We start from the raw sequence: 14,798 nt of genomic DNA, 5'->3' as shown, positions 1-14,798 counted from the left end.
GCGCCGCTTGGTATCCATGCAGGCTTGGGGAGCGCACGGGCAAGCATCATCTTCTGCAAGTGCTCTGATTGCACGGTCCATCTTTTACAGTAATGTCTGGTGGCTGATGCCCCCTCACCAGTTGAATGGGCTCTAAGGTTCAGGAGAAAAGTGTGCATCTGAAAGGGTGTCAAGGCTGGGGATGAGTCATTCACATGACATACTGTCACTGTACTCTTACATTTCTTGGAGGCATATAGTACAAGCGCACCTAACTCTTCCTCTTGCTGGTGTTTCATTAAATGGGGTCATGGAAAAACATCACACATACTAAAACAGGGTCACCAAAATGTGCATCACAAAGGGAGTTACTAGAAAGCCGCCATCATGCCCCGCAGTGCTATCAGATTGACATGAGTGAGGCGGGAGTTGAGGGTCCATACAAACAACCCTCTGTTTACACTAGTCGAACCCTCAGCACCGATGGGTGTTCTGTGACATCAAGATGTTCCTTTAAGTGAAATCTGACGCCGGTCGGAACCTTCTGCAGGATATTGGGTCAAGCGCTTGATGAATCCATCCTAAGATTTAATCCACTCTTTCCTTTCCACAGCAGACCTTTGCATGCAGGGGTAATTGTAAAGCCACATTGTTTATTAATGAGAGTGGCTTGGATATCCTTCAAGACTTTGAATTAGTAGTACACAACTCAACCAAAACATCACACCCTGTGATTGGAAATTTGGCAGGGAGATTATAGTGCACATGGTTAATACTGACGATAACTCACTTGGGCTTTACTTCAGTCATAACTGGAGATTTATTTATTTATATATGTATTTATTCATTTTGTTTTTATAAGATGCCAACCGTGGGTAACGCCATTTTGTAGCACCCAATTTAAACAACCATTCTCTGCCCAAGGGAGAACCTTATTTGCCTTCTTGCAAGTCTGTCCCATCAAGTTTGACTCCGGAAGTCCCGTCTTGTGTACGAGGTCTTGTCATGCCGTACTAGCTAAGCCTTGATTTTCAAGAAAGTCTCGTAATGTCTTTATGTTTAAGTCCTTCCTTGAATAAGTACTTTTGTCTTGCCTTGAGCAGAATTCCACATCTTAAACACAAGAAGCCATGTGCTACCTTGCTAAGTCTTTCCCTGCACAGCACCCCATGCCTTGCTTTACAGAGGAAGTTACACCATCTTTTGCTCATAAATGCTGCTTGACTTCTATAGCAGGCACAAGTTCTTTTCTTTTCATGAATGCACGCCCCATGGAAGGATACACTGCCATTTCTAGAACCCTTCTTACCTTCCCCAGGAAGTGTTTCCGGTATGTTCTGGCCAACTGGTTACCTTCTAACTTCACCTTCGTGGCAGAGGATGACTCCGTTTCCTGGAGGCTGATCAGCTCATGGTTCGTTCCTTCAATCCAGTAACCCCCAAACTGAGGCAAAAGGATGAGAGGAAAGGGACCCTCACGGCCCAGCACCTGTGAATGAAATGGGGAATGGAGAAGATATGAGACAATAGTCCTATGACATATCACATATCTGCCTCAAAAAGGCAAAAGGTTTGAGCTCAGTAATAAAGCACAGATATTTCGTTCCTAGCAGTTAGTGCCCAGTGGCACAGTGTATCTCAAGTCCTAGCCAACTATTTGACTAATGAACACAAATCCATGAGAACAGGATCTGAAATGGCATTATATTCATTATATAAATATCCGCCACTGGGGAACCACCCAATCAGATGGCTAGAAACGCAGGTTGAAACCTACAATCTCAGCCCGCTTTGCAAGACGTCTGATAGCTGGTTCCCCTGGCCACCATCTTCCCCCACCCTCTGTCCCCTTATTTATTTTGTATTTTTACCATTTCCAAACCCTCCCAACCCCACTTACCTGTTTGTTGCAGCAGTGAAGCTCCGTAGGGAGCCCCGTCTTCCCTTTCTATGGCAGCCATTTTAGCACAGTCTTTTCAGTCATTGACACGCAAGGTGTTCAGTTCAGTGTCTAAAAGACAATGGGCCTCATTACACGGATGGCGGTAAGGGTTTACCGGTACCGGTACCGTTAAATCCTTACTACCTTACTACTAGGTCCCTTTGCAGGTTGGGGAATTTAACGCCTGCTTTTTGCAGGCGTTAAAAACCAACACTCAAAGGGACCAGGGAGCTAATTACGGTACCGCAATTTGCGGTACCGTAATTAGCGCCTTCCCCATTCCCATAGAGCTCTATGGGGCAAAAATGCGAATGAGGAAGGGCAATGGTCGAAGGGGGAATTACCGCCCCGCCAACCTTGGAATAGGGCGGTAATTCCCCTTTCCACCAAGGCGGTGCCGGTATTTTACGAGCATGAACCATGGCGCTAGTAGCGCCATGGTTCACCGCCATCCGTGTAATGAGGCCCTATTTTTTTAGCACCCCAGGTTACCGCTTTGGTAGCCCGGTGCATTTTGGCTTTAAGGCCCCATTCCAGGGACTGGAATAGGGGTAACGGCCCAAAGGCCTCATTAACTTGGGCTGCGCCTGCCCGGCTGTTACCTCCGGTTCCAGCCCTTGGAACGGGAGCTTAACGCCACAATAAAAGGAAATTATAGCAAAAACATCTAATTCTAGTTGTTTTTTTTAGCAGTGTCAGTTTAAATCTGCCAGTGACCTTTTGCAATCAGACGATGACCTCGTAGTTCTGGACCGCTGACCAATCTCACTGCTGCTTTTCTCCCACTGTCATAGGCCAGACATCTAAGGTTTACTGAAAACTCTCTGATTTAGAGTGGGAAGACATCACACAAATTGAGACAGTGCAACATTTGACATCATTTTTGGAGCTTCAACACTGAATGTGGGTAAACAATCTAAATTCAACTCATCCAAAGGCCAGAAAAAAGATTAATAAAACAACCAAATAAATCCGCCCCATTCTCATCATCATATTATATTATGTTTGCTAGAAAAAATAATACAAATACACACAATAACACATTTCAAATACTTACATAAAAAGCAACATCAATGAAATGGTTTTAAAGGCTTGTTGATAATTACATATAATTGACATTTTTGGGGTATTTAGCAATAAGGCAATATTATGAAAATATATATTTAACACACAGTTGAAGCAATGTGCTTACTGTTTTTATTATGGGCAATGGGACGTGCACCCATATAAAGTTGTTTCTATTACCAGGGAATGTTAAATGTAAGTTGCGCAACAGCGGCTAAATGAACCGATGTTCCCAAAATACCAATAGCATTAGCCATTCTTTCCATAACACACATTTGAATCAGTGTTGCCTGTGGGCAGTAGGAGAATGGGTATTTGTTTTAGTAAGTAAATCACTGCTATACATTTTATTGAGCTAAAAAAGATGAAAGGCAAGGATATCCCATCAGAAGTCGAATCTGTGAATTTCAGGTTGCACATGCAACTACATAGCAGATGCTTACCCCACTGACCTATCTTAGAGTCAAAGCTAAGGATCCTTTTAGGGCTAGTTAGAAAGATTGTGGCACTTAATTGTTTAGGTCGAGATTAGAGTCAAAAGGAAGAAAAGATATGGAAAGAAGAGGAGAGGAAATAGAAGATCAGGGAATTTTAAGGGATCGAGAAGAAAAGATAGCAGAGTTAAAAACCAAGCAAAGTGGAGTATAATAGGAAGAGGGGAGGTCGAAAGAATAGCTAAGAAATAGCCAAGTTGAGAGAAAATAGAAGAGGTGATAAAAAGTTTAGTGGTGTGAAAAGAAAGAAAAGGATGCATAAAATGAATATTATAAAGATATTACTGGCAGATACAAGCAGTAGTGGAGATGCACAGGGAAAAGGGTAGAAGTCCAATGTGACCCCTAGATTACTTGACGAGGGTGACAACGAGAGGAAAGACTGAGGAAAAGAAAGATCGGGGTGATGGCCCGGAGAGGAGGGGAAGAAGCAGCAAAGAAAATAATTCCAGTTTTAGAAGGATTGAAATGTAAGAAGTGAGGAGACATCCAAGATTGAACAGCAGAAAGACAAGCTGAAAGGATAGAACAAAGAGCATCGGAAATAGATCTTAGAGTCATCAGCGTAAAAGCACCAGGAAAGATTAAAGGACTCAAGAAAATGCAGATAGAGGAATAGGTGATAGAGAAAAGTAAAGGGACGAGGACGGAAACTTGTGGAACGCCATAAAAAAAGAGGACGAAACACAGAAGTCAGACCAGCCGGGAAACCGAATAAGTGTGACTAGAAAGATAAGAGTGAAACCACTAAAAAGTTGAATTGAAGAGGCAAAAGGAAGCTAGAGCTGATAGTAGTCTAGGGTGATGGACATTATCAAATGCAGTGTAGAGAAAAAAGGGAATGAAAATAGATGAAAGCTTGTTGTACTGTACTGGTCAGAGAGAAGAGGGTTAGAGAAATGAAGTAGAGCAGTTTCGGTAGAACGCACCAGACGAAATTGAGATTGAACCAATGTGAGTAGGATGTGAGCATGAAGGTAGGAGGGGACTTGGGAATAGACAACTGTTTCAAGCAGTTTAGAGGGAAAGGGAAGAAGGGAGATTGGATCAAAATTAGAAGGAGAAAAATGTTTAAGTGAAGGTTTCTTTAGGATGGGCATACAAGTGGTGTGTTTAAAAGGGATACGGATGGAAGAAGTAGATAAGGAAGGATTAAGAAGGGAAGTAAGATAAAAAATGATGGGAGGATATCAAGGACATAGGGATGGGTGATAGGGTCAGGAGGGGAAACTGTAGGGTGGTCACCAGAAAGGGATGAGCCAGTGTCAGAATCGGTGACAAGAGAGTAGGAAGAAAGTGACTGGAAAATGGACTGGTTAAAGGGCGTAGGTGTGAATGATTAAAGGGACATGTCAGACCTTCACTACTCCTAGCAGGCATCTTCCTCTTCCCAGTAGGAGAGTGGTAAAAGAGCATAGTCTTCATTGCTCTTAGTTGCCGCTTCTTCATCACAGTACTGCCAAGTGTCAATGGTGGAGAAATGCAGGGAGCTGGCTTATAATAGCCCATACAGATGGGGGAGGGGTTGGGTTGGTTGTTACTAGGGAAAGGGGGATACCAGGTCTCACCCAGGGGCACCCAACTTTCAGTTCCCAAGGATCCTCCACCCAGACGATCCTACCTCGCTTCTCCGTCCCCAGGGTCAGGATCCAATAGCAGTGGCCTTTCCCCGGCCACCTGTGCAGAGGATCCAAGGGGTTCAGAAGTGTGAACACCCTCAGGTTTCCCACACTACCCATAAAGGTAAGCTACATCCTACGGAGTGTAAATACCAACCTATAAGCTACATTTCTGCCTGCAAAGAACTCAGGATACAGAACCTGTTTGCTCAGGTAAGATAAATGTCTTGCCGGAATGGCTAGGTGTCTCCCGTAGAGGCTGACGCAACAGAGGCGGTGTACCTAGGTGTCTGTCAGTTGAGGATAGGTGTATTTCTGGAGTGGGTATCTGCCCACAGAAGCTACATATATGCCTATTGAGGCTATGTCGCTCCACAGTAGTTGTCCCTCCATATAGACCAGGGGTCCATATAGGATAAGGGCCTGTCTACATAAGCAGTCTGCCCACACGAAGTGTCTACTATCCGAGGTTTGGTGTCTGCCAGAAGTTCTAGATCTTCCTGAACAGGCTGGATTTCTGAGGCGCTGTCTTCTGATGAGTGTCCTGGACATACTTCCACGCAACACAACACTGGCTAGCTTTTCCGTGAAGCCGCTAACAATCCATTTTGTTAAGTACCGTGAAGGAAGTTCAAGCTCAAAGCATAAAAACCCTTGACGGACGGCAATGTTTCAAATAATGAAAATGATAGCCCTTCAATCTGTCAGCATAGGTTGTTCTAAAATAGATTATTTGATGTGCCTTGGTCCCTTTTGGCCTTCTTACAGCTTTCCCATGTCTTTGGCGTGCCACTTGCTGCTGCGCACATTCAGTTAGCAAAAACATGATTTGTTTACCACTTATTGTATAGTGGTATCGGGGTTTATTTAGAAACCCAACCCTGCTGCCATTTCCATGGTCTCCTGGCGCTTTGTGCTCTGCAGGAAAAATTGGTTGATTATGTTTATTAGAAGCAGTGCTAGCATTGCAAGATTGCTTTGCTGTTACGTTGACGCGCGCAGAGGAGAATTAACCAGTTTTCTGTGCATGGGATATGCTTCTAAGTGTTTTTGCCTCATGCTCCATGGTCATGTCTGCAATGGTATGTTTGAGAGTTATGTTGTGAGTGTCTGTGGTCTGTAGCTTAGTTTATTTTCTTTAAGTGTGGGATCCTCATCAGTTCAACCGTGTGAAGTCTGTGGTTTGTTTTGGTTCTGGTCATTGCGCTTCGTCTACCGTGTTAAGTGTTGTGATGGCGGGAAACTTGAAGGGTAGCAGAGGGCAGCGCAGTGTGCAGTTAGCAGATATCATAGATGAATTTACCAAGGAGCAACACCACAGTTCAAGTAGCAAGGAGCAAACACTGCAATGCAAACAGTGGGGAGCAAACATCACAATGCGATCTACTTGTGGTAACTGGTAGTGCAGTGGCCCCCATTGCAAATTACTTTGGGCAAAGGGCATCCCTCAAGAGCTGGTACATGGAGTGGTTGTCTCTTCGTAGAGCTGTGGTGTTGTCTTATACGAGAATGCGGGTGGGATTTTCTCTTCTAGTGTGGAGAATAGGAGTGCTTGTCTCATCAATGGGAGAAGGGGGCAGATGATGGAGCCACGAGTAGTCGGATGGCTCTTCTCCGAAGAGAGCATTGATGTCTTACTGTGAAAAGGGCTGCAGTGATTGTCTCAGCTACTGTTGAGGTGTTGGGTGGTTGCCTTCTCTGGCCGTCTTTGTGTTCCATGGAGAGTGGGAGCCTCATTTTATATGGTGTGGGGTCTACTTCCACTGTTTACACCAGGTAGTGTTCACTGTGAAGGAAATATACTTCACGGCCTGTGTCGTCCTGTTGTGTACATTATTGTCTAGTGCTGCATGAATGGGATGGTGTAACCGTATCAATTTTCATTTGCCTCATTATAGATTCCAAGGGTTTATAGTCATTCCATCGACAGCCAAAGTATCTAATGCCATGCCATCTAAAAAAAGTATCTAAAAAAAGCACCTAAAGCATTTTTTTTATTTTTTAATGAAGGGTTCCCCCTCCAACCCCCCTTTTTTAACATTTAAACTCCATTTTTATTAGGGTCCCCCCAAACTCCCTTTTTTAACCTTTAAAACCCATTTCTATTAAACTGAACCCTTTACCATCTAAAAAAATGCATTAGATGTTTTTTTTAGATGGTATGGCTGTCGATGCAGTGACCCTATACCATTCCAAGACTTGCAAAAAGGATTTTTAGTTTGAATATGCCTACTATATTCTTGCATTGTAACCTGTGGCGAGCCATTTTCCGACAACAAACCGCCACGGTCTCAAAGTGCCAGCCTTCTACACCTGGGGACTCATGCCAGCTTTGAATTCGAAGCCCAGCTGGCAGGGCAGCAACTCCGTTCCTTGCTGACAGGGTACCAATGCGCCGGCCCCAGGATAACAAAGGAGGGATTAGCGCAGGATTACCCCGATCGATTTACATCAAGCGCTCTGCAAATCCTACAGTTCCTAGACATTTTATCCTATTGAGCCATCCCTTCCAGCACTCACCGGCAGGCTCTGTTTACAAGCATTTGCACCACTTGGACCTGCACGGCTCGGTCATCTGAAGGACCTTTTTACAGTGGATGAGGAGACATTCGAAGATTAGCGACTAATCAATTTACCATGTCAACGAATTCCTTTTATACTGTTCCTATAGTGCTGTTACAAACGGTTTATAGTGATATTTTCTAATGTAATATTTTCGAATGCCATTTTCCTGACACAATTTTGCCGGAATGTTTTTTATTTTTACGAAAGCTTTTTTTTAATTTTTATTTTTGAAGTGGGGGTTCCCCCCAAAACCCGTTTTTTTACACTTTTTTTTATTAACTAACCAAAAAAAACATATAAAATAAAAATAAAAACATTCAAAAAAATTATTTCGCCATTTTGTTTTCGAAAAAAAGTGGCATTTCGAAAATATGTATTCGATAATTTCACCGGATACCGTTACAAACTAGTGTTGTCGCACCACTGTGCTGCGTTGGAGGAAACTGAGACATCAGCCAATGATTTCCATGTACTGCGCACTGAGCTGAGGCACTTGAGCATTTGCAAACGGAAAGGTGGCTGTTTGAGGTACTGAAGCCAGGGCCCTTGATTGTAGTAGGAGGCGCTTCCCAAACTCTCGCCATCTACCTCAAGCTTCCTCTTTAAGAGAGACGTGCTGGGACCATAGCAAGCATTTGTACCCTTAAGTGAAGGTTATAAGGGGTAGGTTGGCTCTATCAGTCAAGAACCCGATGTCTGAAATGTGAGGAAAAGTAGCCCTTAGAGAATTTCACTGATGGGTGACCCTTGGGACCACTATGCAGACCAGAAACCAGACTGGTCGCACAATGTTGGCACGATTAGCAGAGGAGCAGGGCCTCGCTTGGGAACTCGAAGTGCACTGCGGGAGCCAGGACACCCTCTCAATGTTCTATTCTCATCTGTCAACTATCTTAACCAACTGGAAACAGAATCTTGATCCGGTAAATGCTCTCAGTGGCAGTAGTCATATTTGGGAGACTGCATGGCCGCAAGTCCAGTGCACTCTCATGGGGCTTTTTGAGGAGTGTTTGACTGGATTGGAATGATCGGATGAGCAGGGATTGTGAAGGCGCTAGCAGTAACCATGAAGAACAGGGTTCGGTTTAGCCATAGATGGGCCAGTGCGTCTTGTTGCTCATATACACATTCACAGATCTGCCTAATAAATAGTAATTGTACAGTCCACCACAAGGTGGAGTTCTGGGTTGACAGGAAGACCAATGTTGTCTGTGTGGTCTGAGATGACAGAAGAGGCAGCAGAAGAGGTGCTGTGACATGCGGTGAGGCGCTGACCAAGGAGGGTAAAGAATAGGATGGGTTTGACATAATCCCATAGGAAAAGGCTCTGTGAATCTGGCCCTAAATGTCCCTCTTGGAAGATCCTTTGTCGGTAATTCCCACATTTTGTCACTTGGAGGTCTAAGGGTGCTTCTCAAGCATCAGAGTTGCGTTCATTAGACTTTTGGGGCTCACGCAAAATGGATAATAGTTAAAGGAGGATAACCCAGAGTCTCTGGTTAAATGTGAGAGGCGCCAGTCTCTCAGAATCATGGCTAAACTGGCGCCAGGAAAGAGAAGCACAGGGGAAACATTGCTGGAAAATGGCACTTGCCTGGAGCAACCACAATAGGACCCCAAATGTAGACACTGCACATCCCAGAGAGCCAAAGGCTTCAGGGTCCCTCACCAGATGACATCCTGCAATACCAGCTGCTGGCCAGCACTCCACGTTTCACATGCCACTGGGCACATGGCATCAGGTTGAATAAGGATATGACACGGTCCTCTCATCCCTGCCAGGAGATGATAGTGGAGAGGCTCCTGCAGTACCACATCAGCAGGAGAGAAATTGGGAGGGAATGCTAGCCTACCACATACAGAAGTAACCGTCCCTCTTTGCCCCTTTAAGGATAGAGAAGAACTTGTAAGCCCAGCAGCGAGCATTGGAGCCATCTTGCTTCCCTTACCCGCAACCCAGGAGAGAGCAGCGGGAGCATATTACTCTCCACCAATCACAAGAGAGTAAGATGAAAGTGGAAGTTATGAAACTATTGTGCCCAGGATTGAGCCTGACAGCTCCCCTAAAGTGTTGAAAGAAGTCTCAAGGATGGCCCAGGTGCAGGCTGGACTCAACTGGGATTCTTCTACTTAGTTTGGACCCCTCTCCATATGCTTCCCGTTCTACACTAGTGCTCACGAATACAGATAATAGAGAGTTTACCCCATTTAGCGGGACAAAAGGAGGAAGGTTATACAATAAGGAGGAAATTGCTAAAACAATTGGCAAAAATGGGCAAGGGACTGCTGGTAATCCTGAGAACTGTGTGCCAAAGGAGACCATGGCAGAATATGAGGATGGCATAAAGGCGCTTATGCTAGCCAATCTCCGGGCTCACTGAGCTCTGGACACATTTCACAAAGAAGATTCTGATGTCTGATCCATGTCTAGAAAACAAAAGGAGCCAGAGGTGTTAGTGACAACTAGAGAGGAGAAAAACCTCCTAACATGTTTGAGGAAAGACAATGCTTCCAAGCAAGAAGAGCCATTAAAGAAGTGTCAGAACATGTATGCACCAGAGACTGTGAGTGGCGTTTTGGCCACCGGCTTGAAGAACCTGAGGGAGATAGAGAAGGACTGATAGACTGTGCACCTCTAGGAAGGTTTCATCGCTCTTGAGTTTACCATTGCCTCCTTTGGATTCCTAACTGATCCCTCAGTACATTTGGGTTTTGTAGTAAAGACCATTGAACTTTAAAACTTGAGTTCTGAGTAGACGGCTTTTCCCTTGGCTGTGATATGCCCTCTGCATTTACATCCCTTATTCTGACCTACTTTTCATCCCCTAACTTTTCCCCAAGCTCTTGTTAGACTCCCTACTTTATGACATCAGGATCTTGCTCTGACATCCCCTTGGATACTCTCTACATAATACCATTATAACTATCTCCTCACCCCAGGGCTGCTTGTACCAGCTGCACTAATTTGGACCACACCGGGCCCAATCACCATATCCTTCAACTACACAACCTTAATCTTGCTTAGGATGTACTGTTACTCCTATGCAGGCTTGAGTCCACCTTCCTGGTCCTGCATCTTCCTACACCCTCCTCCGTTATCCCATCCCTAGTCCCCTGCTTGTTTTTATGCACCAAACAATGCAGACTTTGCTTGACAACTTCTTCTTATGCCATTGCTTTAGAACGCCCCCTATTTAATAACCGCCTCCAAACTCACCCTAATCATGCACCTCACATCACACGCCGGCACAAAATCCTTTAAGAGATGGGTCCATCACGGCTAATCATGAAACCCCCATAGCTGACTGCTACCTCAATTTGCACTCCAAAGTAGCAGTGATTGACATCTCCCGCACGCTAACACAATACCCCTAGCTAACAACATACGCCCTGGCTTCTCTACCGAAACTGCTCTCCTTTCTGCCTCTGAGTCTATTCTTCATGTGCCTCATCACATTCTATTCTTGTGTTGCTAGAACTTAGCGCGGCTTTTGACACAGTGGATCATTCTAATCTTCTTTCTTCTTTGGGTCTTTCTGATTCTCCTCTTCGATGGTTTCCCTCTTAATTTGTCTAATTGTTCTTTTACTGTGTCCTGGAAGGGTTGTACCTCTCAGTCCTTCTGTCTTTGGTGTTTCCTAGGGCTCTTTTCATTTCTCTCTGTACACCTCTGCATTATCTTCATTGATTCTAGACTTTGGTGTTCAGGTTCATTTATATGCTGATGACATGCAGATTTTCCGCTCATTTAAAGACTCTGTTCATCATCTCCTCTCTGCTTGTCTCTTGGCCATCCAATCATGGATGGCCTATCGGTTTCAAAGTAGAAAAAAAGTACATTTTTTTTTCTGGCTAATTCTTCTATTTTGCACTCCTTAACAATCTCTTCCCCCCGCTACAGCTTAATGTAAATTCTCAAGCCTTAATATCTTGGTTTTCTTTTTAACTCTTTTTTTCTTTATTGCCACAAATTGCTTCCATAGTTCAATCTTGCCGGTTTAATCTTTTTCATATCAGAAAAATGTGTCAGCTACTCACTTTTTCGTCAGAAAAAGCTCTTCTTCAAACCATTGTTCTTTCACGATTGAATTAGTGTTGTTCTTTGTATGTTGGTCTGGTCATTATGCTTTGCTTTCTTTACGCTCTATTCTTTACTCAGCGGTTTGCAGTCTTTTCTGCCTTCTCTGGTCTGCTAGTATTTCCCCCCATCTTGCTCATTTGCGGTAGCTCTCCATTAGGCAACGTTTTGAGTTTCACTTCTTATGTAGAGTCTTTAAGTCTCTACATGCCCTAGCTCCTCTTTATCTATGCTCTTTAATTTCTTTGTACCACCCTTCAAGAAATATACATTCTGCTTCTCAGATTCAATAATCGGCTCTGCGCCCCCTATGCTTCTAGGTTCTGTTCATTCCAACTGTTAGCTCCTTTTCCCTGGAACTGGCAGTCCAGCGACACAACTCACTCTACCAAACTCACCAGTAATGTCACGGTTATGTTTCAAATTGCCCTTAAAAATATATTCTCTATAACAAAATCCACCAAAATCCAGTGAGGCCTCAGATGGCAGTCCAGTGACTCCCCCAACCCTGCGGCCCGTTAAACTCCACATTAACACCATGATAACGTCACAATTATGTTTCAAGGCCACCACCGCAGACACCACCTCAAACTTTACATTCTCTTGCCATCACTGCCACAAGCTAGAAAATTATCTTCACACCTATTAAGAAGAGATATCTCCAGGCTTGCAGCTGCTCACTTGGCTCCCCTTAAAACAGTGCACCATGCGGCAGCAGGTCTTATTACGGGTGCACGAAAATTTTACCGAACCACTCCCATCCTACGCAAACTACATTGTTTTCCTCTCCAGGCCAGGATACTGTTTAAGACTGCATCATCCACAAAGCAATCATGAGTAGCACACCAGCTTACCTGGCGGCTAAGCTCCACACATCTGGTGGCACACGCTCCCCGTGCAGCAAAGCGACCAAACAGCTTGAATCACAACTCATCGCAAAGAGAGGACCTGCAAACATCCTTCCCTTGTCATGCACTCACCCTCTGGAACTCGATTCCGGTGTCAGCTCGGAATGCCCCCAAAATGCTCCAATATAGCAAATCTCTCAAAACATGGCTTTTTCAACAACACCTGAAACAAGGTCTCATTCCAATAGATGCACCTACCGATGCACAGACCACAACTCAGGGTACTGTGCTGCTGTTAAAAGATGCCAGCCCAAATGCTGGCTACCGACACTCTGTACAGCGCTCCGCTGGCCTCGAGTTAGGTCTGTACTTAAAAAAATAAAAGATATCCCTTAGGGTAAGATTACCAGGTCCTCTTCAGCAGCATCCTTCACCCTACCCAAGCAACAGATCTCCTTCAGACACAAGGGTGAACACTTACACTCACTAGATAAAAATGCCTGACGTTTCCAAGACCTTTGTAGATCCCTCACTGAAACCCCATTCTCACCTTGATCCCAACTTTCTACTAAATAATCTCTTCCATCAAATTAAAGAACAATAGAAGGACTCGAACCCCAAAATATCACAGAAAGTTAAACTCTCCACCAAATACTCCAACAAATGGAATTACATGGGCCTTGACATCTTTAAAAGAGAACACTATTCAGCAAAAATGTTCTCAAAGTATTTTCTTATTATTCACATCATACGTTCATCTCACAAATATAGCACTAATTCGGAAAAAATCCAAAATATGGGGAACATGTATAAATCACATTTATTATAAAAACATCAAAACATTAATTGGAGAGTTCCTACTCATTGACTAACCATACCTATTCATGAATGCATTCATAATCAAACAAAACAAAGATAAACCTTACACATTATACAAAAAATTCCAAAACGTAAGTTTGATCAAACATAGAAAAAACACTTACATCGATCAGAACCGCTGAGAGACCTAATACAGTCGGCAGCGTCTTTAGCATTGCACGAGAGTGATTTGTGATCTGATACCTGCTGAAAACAGATTGCGTGAACAGCAAAGCTGAACTCTCCCTACATGGAGCATCGGTCAGCAAATGACTGAGAGGGATATGCAAGGCTTCCACTTGGAATTAAAACCTGATCTTGACCCACAAGATATTTAGGGGTTTTCCTCAAGTAAGAGTTTGAGAAGAAGAGTCAGGCCTGTACTAATCTACATGGGCACCATGTGACGAATCAACTTCCGGGGCACCAGTGGTCCAGGGATGAATATTGGTTTCTAAGCCATCAATCAGCCCCAACCTCTAGTAAACAAGAAGGGATCCTAACAGATTGGAACACAAGTCAATTATAAACCTCCTTGTCCAATTTGGTAACATGGATCGAACAGCAGGCTTATCTCTGCAAGGTCGTGGATCGTTGGTTAGTTGCAACACAGCGAAAAATACAATTATTACCCAATGACAAAAGGGACTGTGCAGTCAAGGTTGTATACAAATATCTACTTTATTATTACTACAACAGATAGTTCTAGCACACTACAAAATACAACCCACCCTGTAAAGCAACACAGAGGACAGAGAGTTTCACAAAGGAAAGGGAAGCACTCTGGGTACTGGCAGGAGGGTAGTTGATACAGTAATCAGTCTTACTATTCAAGGTTATTTGGTTTCAGCACCAAGGGGCAAAGGGTTGTAACTGTCTCTAGTGGCCTGCAAAGAAGGACCAGGGGGCAGAACCACATTGTACCTGGTGCTTAAGAAGCTCTTGATGTTCAAGAGTGTTGAGGCGGTTCTTGGGTGCTTAGCAGCTTCAAGACAGAGTTTGAGATGGGAGACAGCTGAGGGTATCAGGTGGCAGGCAGTTCAGCAAGCGAGGCTGGACGGACGACTGCAGTCTGGCCTACACGGCAGCTTGAGGTCAAGAATCATTGTCTATGTGCTGGTTGGCGGATCTAGAATGCTGGTTGAGGTGTCTCGGACTGCTCTTGTGACTGCGGTGTGACAACAGTCAGCGGTGCAGCCGGTGGCAGTTCGAGGACTCAACAGTCTCCAAAATGTCCTTAAAAGATGGAAGCTGGTTGATGCTTGTGCGGCACTCCTCCTTTCAAGGCAGACAGTATAAAGCTTAGGAGAGCGTTTGCAGGCAACAGTCTTGTCCTTAGTTCAGATACTC

At 44.3% G+C, this 14,798-nt stretch overlaps 1 protein-coding gene across 8 annotated transcripts in view; it reads right to left on the bottom strand.

Annotated features, from left to right (window-relative positions):
- RAP1GAP (RAP1 GTPase activating protein) overlaps nucleotides 1-14,798 on the bottom strand; it is a 1,905,843-nt gene that overhangs the window by 204,033 nt on the left and 1,687,012 nt on the right. For all 8 annotated transcript variants that reach the window (XM_069610366.1, XM_069610364.1, XM_069610368.1 and 5 more), the window contains one exon: nucleotides 1,289-1,468. In XM_069610366.1, coding sequence (XP_069466467.1) covers nucleotides 1,289-1,468 — 180 coding nt within the window. The remainder of the gene's footprint in view (nucleotides 1-1,288; nucleotides 1,469-14,798) is intronic.

Source organism: Ambystoma mexicanum, chromosome 8 (genome assembly GCF_040938575.1).
Source record: "Ambystoma mexicanum isolate Mex_15411 chromosome 8, UKY_AmexF1_1, whole genome shotgun sequence".
Classification (NCBI taxonomy): domain Eukaryota; kingdom Metazoa; phylum Chordata; class Amphibia; order Caudata; family Ambystomatidae; genus Ambystoma; species Ambystoma mexicanum.
Note: the sequence above shows the minus strand (reverse complement) of the source record. Positions and strands in the feature narration are given on the sequence as shown.